The sequence below is a fragment of the Hemiscyllium ocellatum genome, chromosome 18, assembly GCF_020745735.1.
Source record: "Hemiscyllium ocellatum isolate sHemOce1 chromosome 18, sHemOce1.pat.X.cur, whole genome shotgun sequence".
Classification (NCBI taxonomy): domain Eukaryota; kingdom Metazoa; phylum Chordata; class Chondrichthyes; order Orectolobiformes; family Hemiscylliidae; genus Hemiscyllium; species Hemiscyllium ocellatum.
In genome coordinates this window covers 52759957-52786945 of record NC_083418.1, presented here as the reverse complement: position 1 = coordinate 52786945, position 26989 = coordinate 52759957, and the positions used below count along the sequence as shown (strand labels likewise).

At 42.6% G+C, this 26989-nt stretch overlaps 1 protein-coding gene across 10 annotated transcripts in view; it reads right to left on the bottom strand.

The window, feature by feature from the left end:
* The window catches only part of mical2a (microtubule associated monooxygenase, calponin and LIM domain containing 2a), a 296251-nt gene that overhangs the window by 131431 nt on the left and 137831 nt on the right, over positions 1-26989 (bottom strand). For 8 of the 10 annotated variants that reach the window (XM_060838999.1, XM_060839006.1, XM_060839008.1 and 5 more), the window contains exons 10-21: positions 24663-24789; positions 23809-23899; positions 20788-20935; positions 19758-19957; positions 19069-19175; positions 16142-16213; positions 14720-14848; positions 12177-12299; positions 10231-10398; positions 7352-7462; positions 3532-3624; positions 1254-1349 (exon numbers count right to left, since the gene is read on the bottom strand). In XM_060838999.1, coding sequence (XP_060694982.1) covers positions 1254-1349; positions 3532-3624; positions 7352-7462; positions 10231-10398; positions 12177-12299; positions 14720-14848; positions 16142-16213; positions 19069-19175; positions 19758-19957; positions 20788-20935; positions 23809-23899; positions 24663-24789 — 1465 coding nt within the window. The remainder of the gene's footprint in view (positions 1-1253; positions 1350-3531; positions 3625-7351; positions 7463-10230; positions 10399-12176; positions 12300-14719; positions 14849-16141; positions 16214-19068; positions 19176-19757; positions 19958-20787; positions 20936-23808; positions 23900-24662; positions 24790-26989) is intronic. The other 2 variants (XM_060839005.1, XM_060839007.1) reach the window with 2 other exon arrangements.

The following is a 26989-nucleotide window of genomic DNA, read 5'->3' as shown; positions in this document are numbered from 1 at the left end:
GTTATTTGTGTTTGTGGGATCGTGCAGCATTCAACTTACCTGCTGCACTTGCCACATTGTAACAGAGACAACACCTCAGAAAGTACTTCCATTGGCTGCAATGGATGATCAAAGGTTCCAAAAAGTGCTGCAGGAATACAAGTTATTTCCTTCTATTGGCCAAATGATGATAGAGCAACACAGAAAGCCTCCATTACAGGGTGGTGTACAACTTGCAGAGTGAGGGGGTTATTGGTTGATGCTTCACTGTGGGAACTTAAAAACTCAAAACATGATCTATGGATCCAACTAGGTTCTTTCCTTCTTCACAAAACACCTTATTTATAAAAATGTCTAATATGAGCAAACAGCTTGGTTTACACACCTGGTCAACCTGGAAGAATTTCCATCCAATCCTCCCCTCCATGTCTATATGGTGGTCTCACCCTTCAGGATTTACCTTAATTAGGTTCACTGCTATTCTGCTCATCATGCTGTTGAGTTTCTCCCCCTGTCGCTATCTCTTCCATTTCTTTTATGTCTCTCTATGTTGACATCTTCACATTTTCTTCTATCTGTATCTCTCTCTCTCTTTCTGTTAACCTCTTTGTATATCTTTCTAACTCTCCCTCTCTAACCTGGTTGATCGACCTCTCTAATGTCTCTCTCTCTCTCTCTTTTCCTGTCCTATCCAACCCTCTATAGTCTAATTCACTTTCCCTTGCTGTCTTGCGGATGCAAATAAATGAAAAATTTTCAACTAGCTGCTTTCACATTCATTACAAAAAAAAGAAATATTAAATTTCAGATCCAAAGAGTTTCTTATTATCAAACAGGTCAGGCAACATGGCCATGTAACTAGATCCCTAAGTCTCAAAATTCCCTCACCATGTGTTTCCACCTTTCTACCTTCTCTCTTTTTCAAAAATGCTCTTGAAAACCCCCTTCTCTGTTTAAGCTCTTGATCCCTGTCCTAATAGGTTGTCCTATCCTCCATGAAGTGCCTTGGGTCACTTTACTAGCTGAATAATGCCATACAAATACAAGCTGTTGTTGTTTTATGGAGTAGTTCACAACGTTGGCATGCTGATCAAAGCAAACCTCGTTCTTTGAAACAAAGCAAGCACCGAACACTGACATGCTCTCACTGATACTAATGTCTCTTGGATGTGCTGCAGATATTTTTATTTTGAAGCTAGTCATGCGTCCATCAGCAGGCGAGAGGTGGACATGCTTGACTATACCAGAAGACCTGTGCCTCACGTTTGATCTACCTGAGTGGGAGAGTGCTGACTGGAGTTTGGAGATTGAGAGGATTTGCTTTCACTTGAATGGCAGACTACAGCACGAGACTCATCATGTGTAGATACCTAAGAGAGGACAGAATAACAGCACTCATGGCTTCAGAAATAGGAGTATTTTTGGACCCCATTATTTGACACAGTTTGCATACCTTATTTTGTTTCCAGTGTCATCATTCGAGTTAAAAGCTTGTTTGACATTTAGGGGAAATTCAGTTTCTTGGAGAGTGCAGAGAAGTTAGAATTATTCTCCTTATGCAACAGAAGATCAAGAGGACACTTGATAGAAGCACTTAAAATTATTAAATGTTTGGACAGCGTATATCAGGTGAAACTGTTTTCACTGGCAGGTGGGCTAGTAACTGGTTGATAGAGATTCACTATAATTGGCATAAAAACTAGAGCGAGAGATGTAAAAATGTTTTTTCCGGAGCTGTTGTGGTCTGGACAGCTCTGCCTGAGGAGGTGGGGGAAGCAGTTTTAATAGAATCATTAATAAAGGGAGTACATTCATGAAAAGGATATAATTGCACAGTTATGGGGAAGGAGTAGAGAATGTGCAACCAATTGGATAGCTCTTACAGAGAGCAGCATAGCCACAATGTACTGAAGAACCTCTTTGTGCATCTTATGACGATATAATCTTTGACACCCCATCCTTAGATCTGCGTAATTACACATTCGATGTATTAATATTGGCTCTCTAAAGTGACAATGCTTTTTAAAATAAATTTGCTTAGAGAAACGGCTGACACTGGCAAAGTCAGTATTTTGTTGGCCATGTTTTGAACAGGTGAGGTCTTTATCTTGAATCACCATGCAGTGAATGACTGTAATGTAGACCATTCCAGCAGGATACCAGCCAACAATAAAGAGTGGATTAGATCCTGCAGGGACAACATGCTCCTTTTCCTTATGGGCATTTTTTACTCTCCAAGACATTTCACTGTCATCTGAAGAATTAAATTTGACTTCACAATTTATGTAGATTAAGATGTCTCAAATGCATGCAGTTTCAACGACAAATAAAAGGGTCTGGATGACTGACATTTGTATTGCCCTGTAACAAAATGGACTTTTTTCAAGAAAATGTAAAGTTGTCAATCTTAATAAAAAAAAAATGGTACTGTCAAAATTGCATATTGTTTCTACAGTATATTGGAGATAAAAGGGGATCAAAATGCCATAGGCTGGCATACAGGGTGGGTACAGTTAGAGCCCGGCATTGGATGGGTGGCATTGGGGCAAGGTGGGAGCACAGCGTGGTATGGTTGGGTCATGGGAGTGGGTGTGGGAGTGGGGGCAGGGGGTTTTAAATGGGTGACAGCCGTAACCATTAGAATCCGGGTGACTCTCCACAGCATCAAGTCGGGCCATTTGAATAACAGACATCAGTACCCAGGAGCACCAGTGGCTGTTTCCAAACATTTTCTGGGATGTGTTGGCCCAACTGCAACCTGTTCTTGCCACCAATGCCCCAGCCCCCTGCAACTCCAATGAAAGTCCTATCCTTGTGGGCACATTACCGTGACGCTGGCAGGACAATGTGTGAATTTTTCATTCTCATTACCCATCTCAAAGATGGCAATCCAGGCCAATGCAGTGAAATGCCAGCTTGGACTGTGGACTGAAGGGTCTGGAGCAGACCCTTGAATCAATGGTCTTCTGACTATGAAACAACAGCCTCCATCCACTTACTCAACGGAGATTTATTATTATTATTTCTTTAGGACACCACACGTTTTAAAAATTTAAAAGCAAAATGTTTTCACGATACGGTGTTTGAAAGGACAAAGAGGATATCGAGGCACCAGAGAAGGTACAAGGATGACACCAGAAATAGGCGTATAAAACTAATAGAAGGTCAAGTTGAACAGACTGTAACTCTTATCTTTATATAAGAAAATAATGAGGGATGACCTGACAAGTCATCAGTCAAAAAAGTGCTAGTAAAATGGATTTCCATGAAAATACTCCCATTTATGGGCAAGAACTTCGGACTTGAATTGTGAGATAGTCACTAATAAATTCAGTAGGGAGTGGCTAAGTTGGATAAACAGGAAGGTGGAAGGAATATAAAAGCATGTTGGTATCAACTGAGCAGTCCAAATTCCTTTGTTTTGCAAATAAAATATGGAATGAAAGGGCTGTTCCTTTTTCAGCGCTTACTTAAGTCAACTTGTCTTATTCTTGAACTTCTCTTTGATGTTATTGCATGAGCATAAAGGCCAACATGTGGTGGACTACTCACCTCTGCTTCAGTCTTGATCTGGCTACTGGATTGGTCCTTACTGCTTAAAAACAGCTTTTCCAAGTTAATGGCTGCGGCCTTCACACTACGTATCTGATGTCAGAGCACAAAGATCACAGACAGCAGAATAGAAGCAGGATCGAAAGAAAGAAAAGGAGAAAGACCAGAGAAAAAGGCCAAAAAAAAAATTAGAGAAATGTATAGTAACAATCTGAAGAGCAAAAGTATGGTAAAGAACAAGGTTTAGTGTTAACAATATTAGCAGGGAGAAGATTTTAAAATCTGCTTAACTTTCTACAGGCAACCCTGAAAATGTACAGAACTAAAAGCGATAAATGAGGCTTTTTTTTCACATGGCAGATTACCGTGATCTGAAATATTCTGCCTTAAAATGACAGTGGAAACAGATTTGACAGCAAATTTCAAGACAGGGTTAGATAACTTCAGTAATAATTTAAAAGTAAATTACAGAAGAGGAGATTAATTGGAGAGCTGTTTCTAACAGCGAGCACAGGTATGATGGGCAGAGTACCTTCCCCGCGCTTCATGATTCTGTAATTTTCCATCGCTATTTTGGGAAGTGTCAACAGACATTAATTAACATTAACAACCAATTTCAAAATGCTTCAGTTTTGGCGTGTATACCCTTTCTGTTTTGGAGATGCCAAACGGACAGCTTAAAAGTTGCACACAATGTTGCTCAGCATCGGCAGCACACAGATCCAGTTAGGCAATACCTGTGTCGGAGGATCGGCTGGGTGAGCCATGGTAGACAACGGAGGAGAAGCAGAGTCATGGGTGGAGCGAGAGGTGTTGGAGAGACAATGAGATGAGCTTGCATCGGACAGAGGCACCTGTTTAGGGCCAGCGTTGAAACACATGATGGAAATATGGAAGGAATAGCCCAGAAGAAACAAAACAAGAGCAAAGCTGAATAAGCATTGTGTTAACAGAATGATGCAAAAAGCAACAGAGAATTATTTAGAACACTGCAATACCTGATGGGAGCTGTACTTGAAATCAAACATGGGTTTAATTCAGGATTTCACTGCTAATTCTCCTTCTAAAGCAAACTATTAAGAAAATTATTTAATAACTGGCGGTGGCTGACCAGTTACCTCGATCTATCCTACACATTCAGCACACGACGTGGGTGTCACTGGCAAGACCAGCATCTGATGCCCATCCGCAATTATCCATGAATTGATTGGCTTGCTTCACCACTTCAAAGGGCAGTACACATTACCATAAGTCTACAGTCACAATCAAATGACAGCATCTTTCCTTCCTCAAAAGATAAGTAATTAAACGCATCAGCTTTTACAATTGTAAGATCAGAATTTCTAAGACTAGCTCTGAATTCCAGATTTTATTCATTTAAATTATAGAATATGGTGACCTTTGAACTCATGGGCCCAGAGCATTGGACTAGAGCTCTGGATTGTAGTGACATTAACACTACAGCGGTCTCTAAAGTCATTAAGAATGGAAATGGAAGAAACCAATCCATTTATACGATAAAAAGCAAAATAGGTCACAATTTCAAATTTCACAAGGGTATATCTGGGCTACAGGCCAATGACCGTTCTTTTCCCAAACAAACAGTAGATCTCTAAAAGAAGATTCCTCACCAATTTCCACCAATGGGGGAGCAAGAAGCAAAGCCTGCCAAAGTGTCCAGAGCCTCAAAGGTAGGGGTGAAATCTGTCAATAAATTTGGTATTCAAAATGAAAGATGGAATGATATGGGAATCCATGTTTGCTGCCAGAAAACAGATGTGGTTCTGTAGTTAACATCCAGAATTTTGACTTGTGGGATATAGTAAAAAAAAATGGTCATAAGGAAAAATGTCAAGGGCATCAGGGCAGGGTGCTATATGTTGGAGGGGTGAACTTTTGGTGTGGGATAGTGGGTGGAATTTCTATGTGAGGTAGGGGTGTGCTACTGTATGGGGAAGGGGAAACAGGTGGAAGCCCCAGTGGGGGAATAGAAGGGGTGGTCATGTGTTCTTAGTTTGGGGGTGGGGTGTGTCAGTGGGGGAGTGAAGGGAAGGCAAGGGGGAGTAGACATGTATTGCTGCCCTCAGTCCTGTCATCACGGGCTGCGAACCAGTTGGAGAGTCAATGCATCCCTCTGTAGACAGTATGCCAGAATTAGATAGTGCTCTACTCTGGCCATGACTCTGCGACGGGGAACAGTATCAAGCTGACCTGCCCTTCCAACGGACAGGTGTCAATTCAAAATACATTTGACAAGATCCCAAGTGGCCCACTGAGCAGAAAAGTGAAAACCCAGGAATGCAGGGGAATGTGGCGAGTTGGCCCAGTGACAGGAAACAAAAGGTAATGTTGATGGATGTATTGTAAATGGAAAGCGGTGTTCCAGCGGTGTCTGCGTGTTGCACACATTAATGATTTAGACTTAGATGTGAGAGGCATGATTAGAAAATTCACAACATTTGCAAGCAGTTGCTACAGTAGAGGATGATTGACAACTGCAGGATAATTCCAATGGATTGGCTGGCAAGGTGGTAAGATTGCAGATCAAACTCAGTTCAGAGAGGTGTGAGACTCTGTATTGGGGGACTGCAAACAAAACAAGGGAATACACAACAAATCTGAGGATACTGAGAGGGATAGAGGAAGGTAGAGACCAGTCAACAAAAACTGTAAAGAAAGCATATGGAATATTTCGCTTTATTGGATGAGGTACTGTAATAAAATACAGGGATGTGCTGCCAAAAGTGTATACAATGCTGGCAAGGCCACAGGTACACAGACCTTTGTATTTAGTTCTGGTCATCACATTACAGAAAGGACATAATTGCTGTGGAGAGAGTACACAGGAGGTTTACAATAATATTGTACAGTTTAAAAAATTGTTTTGCTTTGAACAGAAGAGCTGAGGGATAAATTAATTGAGGTATACAAAATGATGACCTGTCTGGACAGACTACACAAGAATGACCTGTTTCGACTCTTGAAGAAGTCATTTACCAGGGGGGCCTGGATTTAAGGTGATTGGTGGAAAGAATAGATGAATCATAAGGAAAATATTTTCACTCAGACTGGTGGGTAGCTGGAATTTACTGACTGGTGTGGCAGAAGCACCTAATTCATTTAAAAGGTACTTGGCTCTACGCCTGAAGTACTGCAATCTGCAAGGCTATGGACCAGGTTAGAATTGGCAGCGAGTTTGTTTTCTTTTCAGCCAATGTAAATACAGTGGGCTGAATGGTCTCTCTCTCTGCTATGATGTTTTTATGGCTCCATGGGGCAGAATTTTATTTTCTCCTCCAGGTGGTTTTGGGGCCTCTAATGTTCTCTAATTGGCCTTCTCACCAACTTCCCAGCAAATACCAACCTCTTTGCTACTTTACTGTGGGATGAGCAAGGCTGTTCCACCCATCCTTTCCCCAACTGAGACTTTCAGTAACTAATTAATGTCCACTTAATGGTAAACTTCCCACATGGCCTTTATTTTCAGGCTGGCAGGTGGTGTTCAGGAGCAGGAGAGTGACCATCACTGGGAAGGAAGAAGGCTACAGCAGCAACATCAACAGCTTCCTTTCTTCCTTGAGTATTCCTGCCCATAACAAAGTCTGAGCGCACCATCTCTAGACATCCCCACCCTAAGATCCCCACATTTATCTGGGCTTTGGGCCCCTGGGACTTAGCCCTTGCTTGTATCCCTGTTCAGTATACTTCAGGGACTTTCTTTCCCTACGTGTAACCTCTAGTTTCCACTTTGTAATGCAGAGGTTTCAATCAGTGTAATAATTTCGAATGAGAGTAAAAGACTAGCCAAGAGAGCACACACCTGTTGCTTGAGAGTCCTGCCCCCAAACAGGGCAGTCAGATGTGCTCCTCGCTCCTTTATACTCTTCCTGCTAAAGGGGATGTCACCTTGTGCGAGACTCAGAGTTTTCTTCTGGTGTACAGGAGACAAGAGATGTTTAAAACACAGAAGAGAGAAACAAATCAGAAAAGAAGAAGGTGATAGAGTAGGTCAGACATGGACAGCTGCAGGGTAAACTGAGGAGACTCAATGGAGTTGCTGGCAATGTAGGACCTGCAGGTTGGCAAACCATTGGCAGAGGTAAAAGGCCAATCTCAATAAATGTAAATCTTAATCCTCCAGGCTGGATGGTCATTTGGCAGAGCAATTGCCTGTTCATTATAGAACTCATAGGAACAAAAGGCCACTCAATGTCTTAACCCTGTTCACATACATGTAATTACACAGAATATATAGTACAAAAACTGGCTATTCAGACCAACCTGTCCATGCAAAACCATTTATACTCTACCCAACCCTTCTCCTGCTATTCCTTGTCCCACCCTATCAGCTTAACCCTTTCTTTCCATTCTCAAATATCTAGTTGCCCCTCAAAACATCAACATTCCTTACGGTAATAAGTTCCCATGCTCACCACTCTCTGGGTGAAGAAGTCTCTTTAGAATTCCAATTGGATTTCCTTCCGTTTCTCTAATTTTAATGGCACCTTGGTTAGCTCTTCCCCAGAAGTGGAAGCCTTCCATGTCTGTTCTGTCAGAAGTTCTCATGACTAATAAAGATCTCCATTAGATCATCACCACTACACCCAGTCTGTCTGCTCTCCCGATGGGTACATCTCCTGCACTGCTTCCATCATCCTTGTACATTATTTTTAAACCATCTCCAGTGCCTCCATACATACAACAGGGAGCAGGGATGTAAGCAGTGCACCAGATATGAAATAAGCAATGGCTTATACAAGCTGAACATAATCACTTTTCTCAAATAAATTCTGCTCAATTGAAATTTAATGACTGATTTGTAGCTCAAAACCATTTTAAAATTATATACATTCTCTACACCATAGGAAATCATTTCTCTTAACCTACTTTATTGAATGCCTTAATCACCTTAATTTTTCAACATCTTAAACTTCTATAGTCCAGTCCTATTCTACACATCAATTCCGCACAACATAAGCCTTTGAGTCCCTATATCATTCTCCCACCAATATCGCTCTATCTTTCTTAAGGTGCTGTCTCCAGTACTGAGTGGTTAGTACTATAATATAGCTTATTGTCATCCCTTTGATTTCAGTAGAATGCCAATAGAATACCCAGTCAGGATAGAAAGCAAATACTTCAAGTATGTGGAGAGATTGGGATTATTCTCCTTAAAACAGAAGAGGTTAGGAGACTTGAGCATTTCAAAATAATGAACGTTTTGGAAGAATACATCAAATTCATTTCAGTGGCAGGAAGCTTTGTAACAATCACAGATTGCTTTGCCAGTTTCCTGTCCAGGCACTGAAGATTAAAATATACCCATCAGTGCACCCCTGCTCGCATTATCAAAATCATGCAAGAAAAGCACATTGTTGAATCATCATCCTGCCACAATCAGACCCCACGCACCTCCCCATCTAGATCTTCAACAGATCTTCTACAACTAAACTTCAACACCTAAAAGGACAAGGATAACAGAGGCATGGGACACCACCACCTGTTTCCATTCAAGTTACACATCTTCTGACTTGGAAATAGATCACTGTGTCTGGGGTCAAAATCCTGCAACTCCCTCCCCAACAGCACTGTGGATTGCAGGAGTTCATAGATGCAACTTATCATCACCTTCACAAGGGCATTTTGAGGACAAGCAATAAAGCTAGCCATGTCTTCAATGCCCACATCCAGGGAATTAATAATAAAATGGTTACAGTTTGTTTTATTCTGAAGTAACTCCATGGTGTGGCTTCTGGGTGAACATAGCATTCTGACACATCTGTGTGCAGATTAGTCTCTCATTCAACAGAAACATCAGACTCACAGACGTCACAGATTGCTTCACGTTCTCTTCAACAAGGAACTCTAAACTCAGCAACTGGGATTACCCAACTCAAGGCCATGTTAATCCTTCAAGAGTAGTAGCAGCAGAATTAAAAATGCAACAGTTTCAGTCTCCTATAAACTAAAGGATGCCTTCTGAAACTGTGCATTCGATGCACTCATTCCTGCAGTCGTATAACAGAAAGCAGCTGCTCCAATAATTCGGTTATATGGAGACACTGCAGGAACAAGATATTGTTCTCCTTAAAGTAGAGGATTCAGAAGAGGTTCAACTGAGTTGTTTGAAATCATGAAAGCTTGGAGGGGCTAAATAAGGAGAAACTGTTTCCAGTGACAGGAATGTCATTAGAAGACACAGATTTAAAGCAATTAGTAAAACATTCAAAGGGGAAGTAAAGAATGACTGAATTGTTATGATCTGGAAGGATAAAGGATAAAGGAATCTTAAGTAACCTAGACAGGCAAGTGGTACTAATGGGATAGCTCTCTGACACAGCACATCGGGCTGAATGGCCTCATTATGTGTAGCTGTCTTTTTGTTTAAAATGGAAGCTTTTTTTTACACCATGCAAAATGATTATTACAGCAGCAAGGGCTCAGAGGAGAGAAGGAGAAGAGAGGAAAGGCAAAGGAGAGGAGAGTGAGAGTAGAGGAGAGGAAAAGAAGGGAGGGAGGAAAATGAGGAGGGAGGTATAGGAGAAGAGGGGAGAAGTGAGAAAATGGAAGAGGAGCTGAAAGGGAGGAGATGGAGAGGAAAGAGAGGAGGAGGAGAGGAGAGGAAAGGGTGAAGAGAGGAAAGGGAGAGGAGATGAAAGGGAGAGATGAGGGAAGAGAGAGAAGACAGCAGCTTGTCACCTGGTCGAGTTTTTCTTCCAAACGTTGAAGACGTTGGAGAACACCGGCAAGTGCGAAAGCAGAGTGAGGAGATACAGTCAGACGTTTAGAAGCCCCTGCCTGACTCTCAACTTTCTTAATATATTTTGCTTCTCTGATTACTTGCTCAGCATTGACCACCAGGTCAGACTACAAAAGAAAACACAATAGGATTAACATGGGAAAAATAAGACCACTGCAGAGAAGTAAATATGAGAGTATACTGTGTGTCCCCTGCCACATGCACACAGAGGGATCAAGACCAATCGTGAGTCTTCAGGTGAAGCTGACTAAATGAGCAGTAGACAACTGGGCCAGAACATATCAACATATTTCATTTGTCATTTTTAAGTCATAGATACTTATTATGCATTTTCAACATGTTTATAATAAATTTCCCAAGTCTCCATACATAATGCAACTAGGGGACATGGCTACTTCCAAGCTTCCACCACTGTGATGCTACAATGCTTCAGCTGGCAAGAAAGTGCAGGAAAAAGTGATTGATTGACATAGATAATTCCTATGATAAATGTGGACATAGGAATTTTTTATAGGAACATTTTGTACAGACATAAAGTGTTGGAATTTTATGTTGCAATTAAAAACACAAGACTCAGGAGTAGGAGTAGGCCATCCAGTTTTTCGAGCCTGCTCCACCAATGCTAAACTCCCACTGTCAAGTTGCTTCAAAATTTATTGCCAATCTCATTCACTAATGAGGGGGCATAACCATCAGTGTAAGTGATCATGGCTGAAGCACGTGTGGAACTTGCTATATACCCCAGGTTACTGATGGTTACACCTGAAATGTTGACTTCTCCACCTTCTGATGCTGCCTGGCTTGCTGTGCTTTTCCAACCTCCTGCTTGCCTACCTTAATAGATTCAAGCCAATTAATCACTATCCATGCACACTAGGTACTGCACATTTAATCATCTGTAACCTGGGAAACTTTTCCATATTTAATGTGACCTATATGGTCTACTATAAAGCTGGATTTGATTGGATCTGGAATATAGAACAGGTCTCAGTGAGAAAAAAAATAATAAAACTGCTTAAAAACTTGCAGCAAAACCTCGAATATAGTTGATTCCTGGTGCCCTAAATCCTGGGTTTAATTGTATGCCGTTTTGAATCAGCGGAATTGCAAGAAATATGGACATCATAGAAATGAGAAGGAAGAGGACAGGTCAGAACTGCACTCTGTCACTTGGCCGAGTGGTTATAAGGAGCTGGGGCAGGGACCATGAAGACGGGTGTAAAAGTGTAAGGAAAGTCAAATGTAGCACAATTACTGTGTGATACACTCACATTTGTGGTCACCTGATCTTTTACACCCTGTGCCAGTAAATTCACTGGAAAATTTAATACATCCTTAGTGTGGAGGATTACGTTCCCTGTGGCATTGCACACAGGTCTGCTAGTATCTAGGGTGAAACAGGATAGAACCACACAGAGTTAACTTGACTGCATGTGCAGATCTAATTTGGCTTCCATTTGAAAAATCTGTATATTTTGTCTAGTATTTATATTTCTTTTACAGATTCCTATATCCACATTTACAAGGTTGGACCGAAGGGTCTGTTTCCATACTGTACATCTCTATGACTCTAAATTTACATTGGTGGACATGTGCTGTACACACACACTCCTGCCTTTGGTAGCACTTTCACCAATGAGGGCAGGGTAACTGTCCCAATTTTCCATGTGGATTACAATACACTGTAGCACTTATAAAGGTATTTTCTATAATCTTCTCCCCATCACTGTTTTAAGTATCTTACAGGTCCAGTCATTAACAAAAACTGTTCCCATGAAGATGTATTTTAAAACTTGCATTGAATTGACAACGATCATATTGAAACATCTAGAATGACGTACTCATTTCTTTCTCATGACTAATGACACATCACAAATCTTCATACCTTCGTTTTCCGTGAACAGAGAACAGCCCTGCCTTGGTCCTCGGGTTTAAGAAAGCGAGGGTTTGTGTGACCATTGGGAGGCACGGGCAGTGATGGTTTTGTGACACAGGAAGGCACAGACATCTACTCGCCAGGTAATAGACAGGAGAAATAATGAAACATTGTGAAAGGAGAGGAAAGGAGAGGAAACAAGAGAGAATTCGTGATAGTTACAATTGTGAGCAAACAAAGCATTGAAGGAAAAAAGTTGATACACAGTGAATCACTGCTGGTCTTAGGTGTCAATATGTTCAAGCTTGGTATCTCTATTAGTTTAACAGATATGATCTTTGGAGAGACAGCTGAAGTTCAATATGCAAATCTGCACTTTTCCACCTCATCCATGCCACTCGCTGCCTTTGGTTTCAACAACTTCAATGCCCTCCTGGTCAACCTTCCACCTTTCAGAACTTGAGCTCATCCAAAACTTTGTTGGCTGTGTCTGATATTTGCCAATTTCACCTAAATGTCCACTGACCTTTACCGATTCCCCGTTGAGCAATTCCTTTAATTTGAGAATCTCACTCTGTTCTCAAATTTCTTCAGGGCCTCTCCCTCTAGCTATAAATCCCTCCCATCTTGACAACTCTCTGAGATTTCCATGCTCCTCTAATTCTGAAATCTTTAACTTTCACTTACCATTAAAGATGCATCTTAAAACTGACAACTTTTGATCAGGCATATAAATCATCGGTTCTAAAACTTCCTTACGTGGCTTCGTCGAAAACGTTGTTGAATAAGTACAACTGCACCATATTTTGGAAATGTTTTACTTCATTAAGGGTGCTTAATCAATGCAGATTATTGTTTATTAAATCCAATCTACCTCACACCTGCAGATGCTAACAGACTCTAGTGTTTTGGTTGATGGCTTATCCAGCAATAAGGAAAGGTAGGAACCAAACTTCCTGGTCCAAGAAATTCAAACAGCAAACCAACTGAAAGTGTCTGGAGGCTAAACTTTACTTCAACTCCAGTCCATCTACTTAAACCCAATGGCCTCAAAATTCTTCAATCATGTCTTTATCACCTCCAGGCGCAATTACTTCTGTGACCTCGCTGACTTCCATCCTCTACCTTCCTTGGAGCAATTGATACCAGTCCAGTCAACAATGCCCACATGCTCATGAATGACAGTCTTCCATATCTCTAATCTCCACCAGCTCTGTCTGTGAAACACTGTGTTCCTTGGATTTCAGCACTACTTTCAGCCACATTGACTCTCTGACCCACCTAGGCTCCATGATATGCAATTCCTTCCCTAAACTTCACTATGTCCAGTGTCTTTAAGTCTTTTGTTAAGTATCCACCTTTTTGACCATGCTTTTAGTCACCCCTTCTGTTCTTCCCTCTTTGGTATATTGTACATTGATCTTAAATGTCAGCTGTGCCTCGATGTTGGCTGGCATTCGTAGCTCCAGATAAGAATGTTTTGGGTTTCAAGTCTCACCCCTGATACATAAGTGCAAAATCTAGTTTGACACTTCCATTGCATTGCTGAGGGAGAACTGCACTGTCAAAGATGCTGTGCTTTGAGTGGGATGTTAAACAATTGTCCCATAAGCTCTCTCAGGTGGCTATAAAAGATAACATGGCAGCATTTTGGAGAAGAGTAGGGAAGATCCTCTCAATGTCTGATCCAAAATACATTCTCAATGGACGTCACTCAGTTAGGCTAGCTGTTCATTTTCATATTGCTGTTTCTAGGGTAATGCTGTGCATAGACTGACAGCAATACTTCCTTGATTACCATGGAGTCTACACTTTAATATAATATCATTGATTCTAAAATGTTTCAGTACACACTGCATTTGTAGAAGACTGATTCTGTGGTTTCTTTAATTTTTTCCAATTTAACACCCAGACTAACATAAAGCATAGTTAATAGCTCCTACTATTTAACAGCATTAAATACATTCCTTAATAATAAGTTATTGTCATAACATAGGAACAATTTATGCCAGTTCACTATTTGTTGCATGTACACCAGAAACTAAAAATTGCACTTATTAAATTTTATTGCAGATGAAATAAGATGGGATTCCATTCACACCTGTTCAGGATCCAGGGATTGGCCGATGGAATCCCATTTATCGGCACAGGATCTTGTGATTGGCCAATGGAATTGCTCTCACCTGCACTGGGCAATGGAATCCCACTTCACCCACAAATCAGTGACCAGCCAATGGAAGTTCATGCACATCTGCACAGGATCCAGTGTTTGGACAGTGGAAACTTATTCATACTTGATCAGAATCTAGAATCCATAATGGGATCCCACTCACTACAGCACAGGATCTGATGATCAGCTAATTGAATCGCAGTCACACCTGTACAGAGTCCACCAATTGGCCAATGGGATCACACTCACTGTGATAACTCATCTCCTGATCAGCCAATGGAGTTGCACTCACGTCTGGGCAGAATCCACTATTTGACCAATGGAATCCCACCCACACCCATTCAGCGCTCCAAACTGCGGGCCCACCACCAGAATTCCTTACCTGCCTCCGGAGTGAGGAGCTTGGAGCATTCTCCTCAAACTTTGCTAACAACTGCGTGGCCATTGACTTCACTTTGTTTTGGTTCCCAGCACGTCTTGTTTCGTTCCCGTCCATTTTGGGATTCACCTCCTGCCCAGAAAGATCAGACCTGTGTTGAAAATAATCAAAGCCAAGTCCTCCAAGACACCCTAATGAATACAAACGGGAAAAGTCACCAGCAAGACAGCAATGTCAGGAAAATGTGGAAAGGTCAGACTATGGATGGATGAAAATGAAACAGATCCAATGTTCAGTTCTACACCACTGTTAAGACCTTTCTGAACTCTCAGCCTACATTCATCCTCTTATCTGATCAAGCAGTTCCTCAATTTCCTCGTTCTAGTCCTCCCCTCCCTGACTTGCTTTCAAACACTCAAGAACTGCCACCTGCCTAGACACTTGGTACCAGGAGAACACAAAGGGAGTATCTGCACTAATACAGGAGCTTCTGATTTGAACAGTCTCTCACTGCCACCAGCTCAAGATACTGAAACTGTGTGTATATTGGAGGTTGATGTAGATTTGGGATTAGGAGATGTTAAGTCACCAGGCAACTGTGCCAGGTGTACAGATGGTTTGTCCTCATTGGAGGACCACATGGCAAACAAGAAATGCTGCCCAGGATTCAGAGGAGAACCTCCGCAGGATAACACATGGGATTCAGATGAATTGACACATATAGTAAGTTGCTGCGAATGATTTTGCTGTCCTGCCTGACAGCCTACTACTGCTGTCAAGGAGCAAGGATGAGTCTGCCTCTGAGTTAGTGGAGGGGGTGGCACAAGAACTTGCCTTTCCCTACAGCTTCCGTTTCTGTTGTGCTACAGACCAGAAGCACCAACACAGCTGCCCTGAAAGCTGGTTGTATGGATGAGTCACTTATTTCTCCATCATGGGCATGTAGCAAAGACTCCTGGCAAATATATTAAGGCACCTCCAAAACCATTCTACAGTACTTTCGAACATGTCTGCAGTTACATACATTTAATCTAACTGACTTGGTTATAAAATTACACTCATACAGGACCTGTCTTGCTGGTTCATGCCTCTTTTCTCTTTAATGCACAACACATCCATCACCAGGACCTGCAGATACCTTGATATCCCATTGGCCTGTGTGAGGACAGGATAGCCACCATTTCTGCATATCTGGGTGCACCCAGGCATTCAAGTGCTAATGAAACCAGAAATGACTCCACACAAATGGGCTCTTGCCTCTCATCTCTTGAAGATTAACAGAAGCAGTGATCACAGAAAGGGCCAGTCTTCTACATCATTGACTTGACTTGCTCAGGAAGGAAATAATCATATCTTATGCGTTTAAAGCCCTTCTCCGGTTTATTTTTGCCATGCAACGTCCCAATTATCCATTATCTCACGAACCTCTTGTGACAGCATGTCAGTTTTTTTTCTCCTCTTACTCGTGGCATCACTGTCTTCACTTTTCTTTTCGTGCTGAAAAGGGAGATAAATATTGAACACGCATTGAAACACAGAAGGAAGGTGGATATTCTGATACTTTCATTGTAACTCAGCAACTTTTTAAATCAACATCTGCTTCTCGGCTGCCTACAATCCAAAAAAGAGGCCATTCAGCCCATCACTTTGATGATGACTTTCTATTTGAGCAAACCAAAACTTCCATGATAAAAGGCTGTAGATGCTGGAAATCCAAAATAAAAACAGAGATTGCTGGAGAAGCTCAGCAGGACTGGCAACATCTGTGGAGAGAGAAACAGAGTTAGCACTGAGTCTGATGTGACTTGTCTACAGACTAGAAAAAGTTTGGAAGATTGTGTTTTTTGTTAACGTCATAGTCAGAGGGATAGGATGAACAAGTGCAGCAGACTGTAAGTGCGTGCAGACAAAGGGGTTGCTAATAGTGTCAAAAAATGATAGAGAGATATAAAGAAAAAGATAGAAATGAAGATATGCAAAGCTGTGAGGGAGGTGAAGGGGTGAGACAAGAATTATGGGATACCGGTCAGATGGGTCTGTTTTTGTGCAAACATTCCAGGTGTCTGCAACATTGAATATCCAGTATAGCAGCAAGTAATTTGACCTATTATGAAGGAGCTTGACAGCATAGACACAGAGATTGTTTCTGCTGCCTGTAAAATCTAGACCAAGGGATCAAAGTCTCATGATAAGAACTGATCATTCAGGACTGGGAATGAGGAACATCTTCTTCACCCAAGTGGGAACGTCTGGAATTTTCTACTTCTGAGGGTTGTGGATGCTTCATCACTGATTATATTTAAAGATGAGACAGGAGGATTTCTGCCCTCTTAGGGAATCAGGGGATAAAGGGAGAAGATGGAGTTGAAGGCCAGGTCAGTGTGATGGTACTGAATGAGGGAGCAGGCTTGCTGGGCTATATGGCCTATTCTTACAGCTACCTTGTGATCAGCCTCCTCCTAACCCTTTTATCTCATCCCCTCAGCATATTCTTTATTATTCCCCCATCAGTTTATCTAGCTTTCCCTAAATGTATCGAGAATCATAGAATTTTACAGTACAGGAAGTGGTTATCCGGCACATCGTGTCTGTACTAGCCCCTGAAAAATCTACCCCAGCTGGTCCCATTCTCCAGCCCTATCTCCATAGTCTTCTAAATTCATCCTTTTCAAATTTATATTCAGCTCTGTTTTGAAACTTCCTGTGGAATCCACCTCCACTACTCTCTCAAGCAGTGCCTTCCAAATCCTAACAACTCTCTGAGTAAAGATGTTTCTCCTTATCTCACTCCTAGCTCGCTTGCTGACAATCTTGAAATTGTGAGCCTCTAGATTACTTACAGTGTGGAAACAGGCCCTTCGGCCCAACAAGTCCACACCGACCCACCGAAGCGCAACCCACCCATTCCCCTACATTTATCCCTTTACCTAACACTACGGGAAATTTAGCATGGCAAATTCACCTAACCTGCACATCTTTGGACTATGGGAGGAAACCGGAGCACCCGGAGGAAACCCACGCAGACACGGGGAGAATGTGCAAACTCCACACAGTCAGTCGCCTGAGTCGGGAATTGAACTCGGGTCTCTGGCGCTGTGAGGCAGCAGTGCTAACCACTATGCCACTGTGCCTAGTTACTGACATACCAATTAGTGGAAACAAAATATCCTTCTTTACCCTGTCAAAATTGTTCGTAATTTTGAATACCTCAGTAAGATCACCTTTCAATCTTCTCTGCTCCAAGGAGAATAAACTCAGTCTCTCTAATCTGAAATCCCTCATTCCTTTATCATTCTAGTAAATCTCCTTTGAAAACTTGCCAGGGCCTTATCGTCCTTCTTTAAATAAAATGCCCAGAACTGGACACAGTTCTCTAAATATGGTCCCAACATTTGTGGAGGTGCAACATCACTTCTTTGCCTTTACAATCTATATCTATATGACTTCTCTCACTTACCCTGGTTGTGAATTCTACCTTCTAATTCTCTGGCAAAAGACGTTTCTTCTAAATTAGGTAAAAGTGAGGACTGCAGATGCTGAAGGTCAGAGTCTAGATTAAAGTGGTGCTGGAAAAGCACAGCAGGTCAGGCAGCATCCGAGGAGCAGGAAAACTGACATTTCGAGCAAAAGTCCTTCATCAGGACTGAAGGCAGGAAGCCTCCAGGGTGGAGAGATAAATGGAAGGGGGTGGGCTGGGGAGAAAGTAGCAAAGACTACAATAGGTGAATGGGGGTGGGGATGGAGGTGATAGGTCAGAGGGGAGGCTGGGGCAAGGTAGCAAAGAGTACAATAGGTGGATGGGGGTGGGGATTAGATTAAATTAGACTACTTACAGTGTGGAAACAGACCCTTCGGCCCAACAAGTCCACACCGACCCGCCAAAGTGCACCCATCCAGACCCATTCCCCTACATTTACCCCTGCACCTAACACTACGGGCAATTTAGCGTGGCCTATTCACCTAAACTGCACACTTTTGGACTGTGGGAGGAAACCGGAGCACCCGGAGGAAACCCAAGCAGACACAGGAGAATGTGCAAACTCCACACAGTCAGTCGCCTGAGGCGGGAATTGAACCTGGGTTCCTGGGGCTGTGAGGCCAGATGAAGATGATGGGTCAGAGAGGAGGGTAGAGCGGATAGTGGGAAGGAAGATTGGCAGGTAGAACAGGTCATGAGGATTCTTCTAAATTCCCCATTGAATACATTAGCACCTATCTTGTATTTATGGCTCCAAGTTCTAGTCTGATTCACAAATGAAAACATCTGCTCCATTTCTATTCTATCAAATTTCATGCAAACTTTGTCATATGTCAAATTCCACAAATTCCCGAACTTGTTATGATCTCTTTACCTTTGGTGTCCGTTTCCTTTGCAACAAGTTGACACCGTTGAAGATTGAATTTGACTGCCTGGCTGGAGGTGCAGGCATTTTGTTGCTATCCTGCCTGAATAACGTTGCTGGAAAAAGACAAAAAAGACAAACTCAAGTTGTCAATATCATTTTAAACTCTTTCCATTTACTGAACAGTTAAAGGAGATATTTTAAAGGGGCCTTGTTTGATCAGGAACACTTTGGCAGTGCAGCACTCCCTCAGTTCTGACCCTCTGACAATGCAACGCTCCCTCAGCACTGACCCTCTGACAGTGCAACGCTCCCTCAGCACTCACTCTCTAACAATACAGCGCACCCTCAGCACTGACTCTCTGACAGTGCAACATTCCCTCAGCACCGACCCTCCAACAGTGCAACAGTCCCTCAGCACTGACTCTCTAACAATGAAGCGCACCCTCAGCACTGACCCTCTGTCAGTGCAGCGCTCCCTCAGCGCTGACCCTCCGACAGTGCAGCGCTCCCTCAGCGCTGACCCTGTGACAGTATTGCACTCCCTCAGTACAGCACAGAGAGAGTTTGCCTGGTTGTGTTTAAGTCTCTGTCCTGGTTTTCGAACCCATAATGGTCTGAGCCACTGGGCCCTGGCTGACATTATAACCGATACTGGGGCTTATCAAATGATTACCAACACACATTGGATCACTCACACGAAGTCGAGCGTGGTTTTCCTCGGAAGTACTCATAGAACTTGGAGAGATACATGACCATGCTGAGCTTGTCGGGCTCACCGACTGAAGCCATCTCCTTCCCTGTGGTGACTGGAGAGATCCCAAACTCACGTTCTGCTACATCAAAGGCCAGCTGGTTGTTTTTGGCAGCATCCTCTTCATTCAGTGCATCAAAATCACTGGAGACGAATAAACAATAATTATATCATCAGGTTAGGGAAGTGGATGGTGGACTGGGGGCTGGTGTCAGTGTGGAAGTGTGTGTGTGGTAAAGGATGGGGGCTGGACTGGGTGTCGAGGATGGAGTGAGTGTGGGGTTGGAGCTGAAAGTAGACTTCCTGTGTACCAATTCACAGACTGCAATAATATTAAATGTTCACCAACGTAGTCAAAAGATTTGCACCATGGACATAGAACATACCCAAGCCTACAAAAAGTACAAGTTACATTTATGTGACACTTTGTATATAATAAAACATGCCATGATGTTTCATGGGGACATGATCAGAAAAGAAAGTTTAACTCTGAGCCATGTAAGCAGATATTAGGCCAAGTAACCTTAACCTTGGTCAGAGAGGCTGGTTTTAAGGAGTTTTTTCAAGGAACAAAGAAAGATGGAGAGGCAGAGGCATCAGGGAAGGAGTTGGAGATCAGAGGAGCCAGACAGTTGAAAGCATCACCACCAGTGATGGAATAAAGGGAGTTTGAGATGGACAAGAGACCAGAATCGGAACTATGGGTAAAGCACAGAGCTCATTGTTTGAAGTAATTGGACTGGACATGTTGGGCTGACTGCTGTCTCAGTCTATAATTTGCAGAGTAAGAACTCATACATTCATTATCTAAAGCAAACAGACAGTTTCATGCCCTTTATTTATTACAGTCCTCTCCAACTGACTCCTAGTTATACAGGAGCCAAACAAAGTTTGAAAGACTTTGGCTGGATCCCAACAGTTCAGTTCCCTAGCATCAACCTATTCTTACAGATGATGCAAAAAGTAGATCTTACATTAGTTGCGGACAGAAGTGATGTATGATTGCACACAAAGCTAGGCCATTCTTCCAGGAGCTGGTCAAGTCAGTGACTGCCACATTCTGGTAATTCTCGGTTTGCTTCTGGCACCAGGTTAAAAGCCTATTGGGACGCACCTCCGACTCTGGAATTGAGAGAGAAGACAAGACAGTGGATAAGCAGGTTGGTCAAAGGTGCACTCAGCATTTCCAGTTCACACATTTACAGGAACCAAACCATCCAGCCCCACTGATGTTTACACTGCACACAAGCCTCCTGTGGTAACATCAGCATCGGCAGGCACTCAGCTCCTCCTGAGAATCCAGGCCGTGGCTTGGTCCAGGCCCTGCGTGGAGATAAGGCTTAAAGACAACTTTAATATCTGGATGTTACTCATTCCTTTCGATTTTGTTTCTATTATTTCTGCTGTTTTTTTTAAATTTTGGTTTCATAATCAAATGTTGTACCCAAGATGGCACAGGAGAATGGTGGCTTTGTAAACTTTTCACTGTACTCCTGTATTCTTATACTTGAGTACACATGATAATAAAATCTAATTCTAATTCTCTCCTCCCACTCTGTCTCTGGATTCCTTTCTTCTTCAGTTTGGAGGGATAAGGACTAAGTGCAAACAGGGAGTACTCATTTAGTTTGGGAACATGGTCAGCATGGACTGTTTGGACCAAAGGGTCGGTTTCCATTCTGCATGACTCAAGCCTTCCTTAAGAGCAGCAATGCTATTTGCTTACCATTTCATTCTCTCCACTTCTTCTGAAGAAATTCTTTCTGAACTTATCAATATTAATGACCATCTCATACTTGTGCTCCCTTGTCTGGATTCACTTACAGAAAACCTTCATAATTTTCAAGATCTCTATCAAGTCACTTCTTTCCCAGAGTTGTGAGTTCCAGCCTACCCAGAAAGTTACAAACAACCCATTCTGCTTTACATGATGGTGAATCTTTACTCCAGTGCCTTCTTGTCATGCAGAGACCAGGGTTACAGTGGAGGTAGAGTCTATGAGACAACCTGAAAATTCCTAGACTAAAGGTGACCTATACCACAGATCGATAGGGTGAGAGGAAGCTTGTGTAAATACCAACCTGGTTGGAAGGCCTGGTTTACTCTCTGAACACTTTCTAATATATGTTTCTATTTCACGTCTCAAAACACTTCTGTTATCCCCTTTGGAGAACAGTGGGGAAAAGTTGCAAAGATTGACCGGTTTTTAAATCAACCATGTTGAGCTATGTCATAAATGTTTCTTCCATTGCCAACAAGTTTTTGAGTGGAACATGAAACCAGAGTTTCTGGCTTAGAGGCAGGGCACTGCCAACCTGGCCTCATGACCCCCTTTTGTAAAAGGTAACCTGCAAAGAGCTGGTGCCAAGGCCAAAAAATTCATAAGACTACCTTCGGTCTGATTTTCCAGAATCAGAAGTTGAATGTGTGGGATCAGCATTCTCATCAGAGTTAGGCTTTTCTTTAAACATTATTGACTGTAGGTGAGTACTTCATTAAATTGCATTCACAAGCATGGTTCCAGGGATGAGATGCTTCAGTTACAGAGATAGATTGGAAAATGATTTTTGAGAAGATTGGAAAATTTGGGACCATTCTCCACTGGGAAGAGAAGGTTGGGAGGAGAAGTAAAAGAGCTATTCCAAATTAAAATGGATCTGCTTACAGTAGACAGGAAGAAACTCTGGCCAAGGACAGACTCAGAATGCAAGGACACAGATTTAAGGTAATTGTCAAATGAGGCAAAGGAGACTTGAGGAGAAAAAGGTTCATGCAGCAAGTGATTAAGATCTGGTGTGCACTGTCTGAAAGCATGGGAGAGGCAGGTTTGATCAAAGTATTCAAAAGGGGACTGGTTATAATCTGAAAAGGAAGAATATACAGGATTTCAGGTGAAGACAATGGAATGACACTGTTTACGTTGTTCATTTGGAGAGATGACATAGTCACAATGGACTAAATGTGTCACAACAATTCTGTAATCCTGCAATGGTTAGTGGATCTAGGTACAATAACGTAAGTAAAAGTGCTGATAGAAGAACGTTAGCTTCTTCCAGCATTCAACAATTCTACTTTAGTGAATCATTCTTGAGTTGTACAGCACAGAAACAGACCATTTGGTCCAACTCACCCATAGTGAACAGATATCCTAAAATGATCTAGTCCCACTTACCAGCATTTGGCCGATATTCCTCTAAACCCTTCCTATTCATTTACCCTTCCAGATGCCTTTCAAGTGTTGTAATTGTACAACCCTCCACCATTTCCTTTGCCAGCTCATTCTGTACATGCTCCAACCTCTGCATGAAAACGTTGCCCCTTAGATCCCTTTTAAATCTTTCCCCTGTCACCTTAAACCTGAGACCTCAACTTTTGGACATTAATTACCCTGGGGAACAAAACCTTTTCAATTCACTCTATCCATGCCCCTCGTGATTTTATAAAACTCTATAAGATCACCCCTCAGCCCCTGACACCCTAGGGAAAAAAGCCCCAGCCTATGCAGACTCTTCCTATAGCTCAGACTCTCCAATCGCAGCAAAGCTTTGCAAATCTTTTCTGAACCGTTTCAATTTTCACAACAACTTTGCAATAGCAGGGAGACCAGAATTGAATGCAGTATTCTAAAAGTGGCCTAACCAATGTCCTGTGCAGTGACCTCCCAACTCCTGTACTCAATGCACTGACCAATGAAGCCAGGCATACCAAATGCCTTCTTCATCACCTTGTCTACCTGTGACTCCATTTTAAAGGAACTATACACTTGCACCCCTAGATCTCCTGTTTGGCAACACTCCCCAGGGCTCTACCATTAACTGTATAGGTTCTGCCCTCATTTGCCTTACCAAAATGCAAAACTTCATATTTATCTAATTTAAACTCCACTCCTTGGCCCATCTCATCAAAGTCCCATTGTACCCTGAGATAGGCAACTGAAAGCTTGGGGTCATTTTCACTGATAGAGTAGAGGGGATCAACAGAGATTAGTAACTCACCTCGACGTGACACTTTGATAGATTTTCGCATGGAGTTCACTCTTTCTAGTGGACAGTTCTTCAGATCAGTTGTGATGTACAGCTCACGAACCTGAAGGAAGTTAAAGAAATAAAAGGTTTACTTATCCTCTTTAGAGCAGTACCATTTATATGCTCTCCTCCACCAACCCCACAAGTCAAACTTCATCCTGACTTGGTATTGTGGATGCTCCATTGTTGCTGGGTTAAATGCTGGATCTTCTATTTATGGGTATCCCCATGCTACACAGACTGCAGTGCAGTGGTTCAATGTGGTATCTCAGCAACACCTTCTCAAGGACAATTAGGAAAAGGCAATAAACCTTGATGTTCACATGCCAAGCATGAGCAAGTAGTGGCTGCAGAGAAGACTCATGAGAACGGGACCTCGAATGAGGGATTTCAGTTATGTAGATAAATTGGAGAAACTGGAATTGTTGTCATTGGAGAGGAGAAGATTAAAGGGAGATTTAATAGACAGCTTCAAAATCATGAAAGGTTCTAACAGAGTAAATAAAGTGAAAGTGCCTCCAGTGACTGACAGGTCAGTAACCAGAGGACCCAGATTTAGGGTGAGCAGCATAAGAAGCAGAGGCAACAAGGTTCTTTTTTAACACAGATCCGTAATGTACTGGCTAACAGGCCAATGGAAGTCAGTTCTATAATAACCTTCAAAGAGGGAAACACTCACAGGTTATGGACAAAGAACAGGACTGTGGGGCTAACACTACTGGAAAGTCAGCACAGGCACAATGGGCTGAAGGCTGTCCTTATACAGTGTAACATTCTGTTAATTCAAGGCTTTACCCAGTTTGTTCATATCACAGTGGTCTTACCTGGTGAGATTGGACACAGTTTGAGTTGAGGTTGGGGTACCGTGTCCCTGGATCAATCGTGTACTGGTCAAAGTTCTTGTTGATGTTTTCTGGTGTGGTTTGAGGTAGCAGTCGATAAATGCTTTCTCTGGAAAGACAGGCACAGAATATTCAATCACATTTTATAATTCTACTCCTCCCAGCAAAGGTAGATGCAAAGAATCTGCATTTCTGTTACACCTTCAGTGCCTGCAGGATGTCACAAAGCAACTAACATCCAGTGAAGTATTTTTCTAATGTAGTCATTGTTATGATGTAGGAAATGTTGCAGCCAACTTGCACACAGCAAGATCCTACAAGCAGCTCGAGAGAACCACTAGTTAATCAGTTTTTAGTGATGTTGGATGAGGGATCAGCATTGACGAGGACACTCTTGAGATGATCCCTTCTTTCCTTGGTAGTAGTGCTGTGGGATCTTACTTAATCATTTCCGGGCAGAGACAAGCCCTCCCAGAGCCCGACAGGATCTATCTCAGCAAGAAGGAGAAGATGTTAAGGCCTTCACAGAGATCTTTATCCTTTCTAGCCAAAGGCAAGGTCCCAGAAGAGTGGAGAATAGCCAATGTTGTTCTTTTGTTCAAGAAGAGCAACAGGGATATAGAATCATAGATTCCTTAAGTGCAGAAGCAGGCTATTCAGCCCATCAAGTCCACACTAACCCTCCGAAGATCAACCTACCCTATCGCTACAACCCTGAATTTCCTGTGGCTAATCCATTTAGCCTCCACATCCTTGGAGACAATGGACAATTTAACATGGCCGATCTTTCTAATCTGCCCATTTTTGGACAGTGGGAAGAAACTGGAGCACTAAAGGAAACTCAGGCAGACATGGGGAGAATGTACAAACTCCACAGCTCCACACAAACAGTCGCCCCCCCCCCACCCCGGCTGGAATTGAAGCTGGGCCTCATGCCAGCAGGGACAATCTAGGAAATTGTAGGCTGATGAACCTTTTGTCAGTGATGGGGAAATTATTGGAGAAGATTCTTAGGGACAGGATTTATTCATACTTTGAAAAGAATAGACCTGTTTGGGATAGTGGCTTTATATAGGGGAGGTCAGGTCTCACAAATTTGATTGATATTTTTTGAAGAAGTGATGAAGATGATTAATTAGGGGCAGGCAGTGGATGTTTTCTACATGGACTTTACTAAAGTATTTGACAAGGTCCTTCATGGTAGGCTGATCCAAAAAATTTAGTCACATGGGCTCCATGGTGAGTTGGTAAGCTAGGTAGAAAAGTGGCTTCGAGAGTGTGATGCTGGAAAAGCACAGCCAGTCAGGTAGCATCCATGGAGTAGGAGAATTGACATTTCGGGGATAGGACCTTCATCAGGAATGAGGCTTGTGGGCTGGAGTGCTGAGAGATAAATGGGAGGAGGGGGCTGGGGCTGGGAGGCTAAGGTAGCTGATAATTCGATAGGTAGAGAAAGATGTTGGAGAATTTGATAGGTTGGAGAGGAGGGTGGAGCGGATAGATGGGAAAGATGATGGACAGGTCCAGAGGACAGTACAGAGTTGGAGGCTTCGGACTGGGAAAATGTGGGGGGAGGAGAAATGACAAAATTTGTTGAGTCCACATTAATCCTATGTAGTTGCAGGGTCTCAAGGCGGAAGATGAGGCACTCTTCCTCCAGGTGTTGGGTGGTTAGGGCTTGCTGATGCAGGAGGCCCAGGAGTGGGAGGGGGAGTTGAAGTGTTCAGCCATGGGGCGATGGGGTTGGTTGGTGTGGCTTATGCCCAAAATGTTGATTCTCCTGCTCCTCAGATGCTGCCTGACCTGCTGTGCTTTGCCAGTAACACAGTCTCGACTCTGATCTCCAGCATCTGCAGTCCTCACTTTCTCCTACAAAGTTGGCTTGGTCATACAAGACATAGTGTAGCTGTGGATGGTTGGTTTTCTAACCTGAGGTCTAAGACCACTGGCATTCCTCAAGTTCAATTGCCATATTTGGAGTAGGGTGCATAAGGGTGGAGAAGGATGTTGAGGCTTTGGAGAGGGTGCAAAAGAGGTTTACCAAGAATGTTGCCCAGATTGGAGTTATAAGGAGAGGATGGACAAATTTGGATTGTTTTCACTAGAGTGTCAAAGGCTGGAGTGGTGACCAGATAGAAATATATAAACTTTTGAGAGGCATGGATAGGGTGGGTAGTCAGAGTCTTTATCCTTGGGTGAAATGTCAAATACCAACGGGTGTAGGTTTAAAGTGACAGCCAGGAATGGAAGTTATAAAGAAAGGCTGGGACATTTTTCATTGGAGCATACGAGGTTGAGAGGTGACCTTA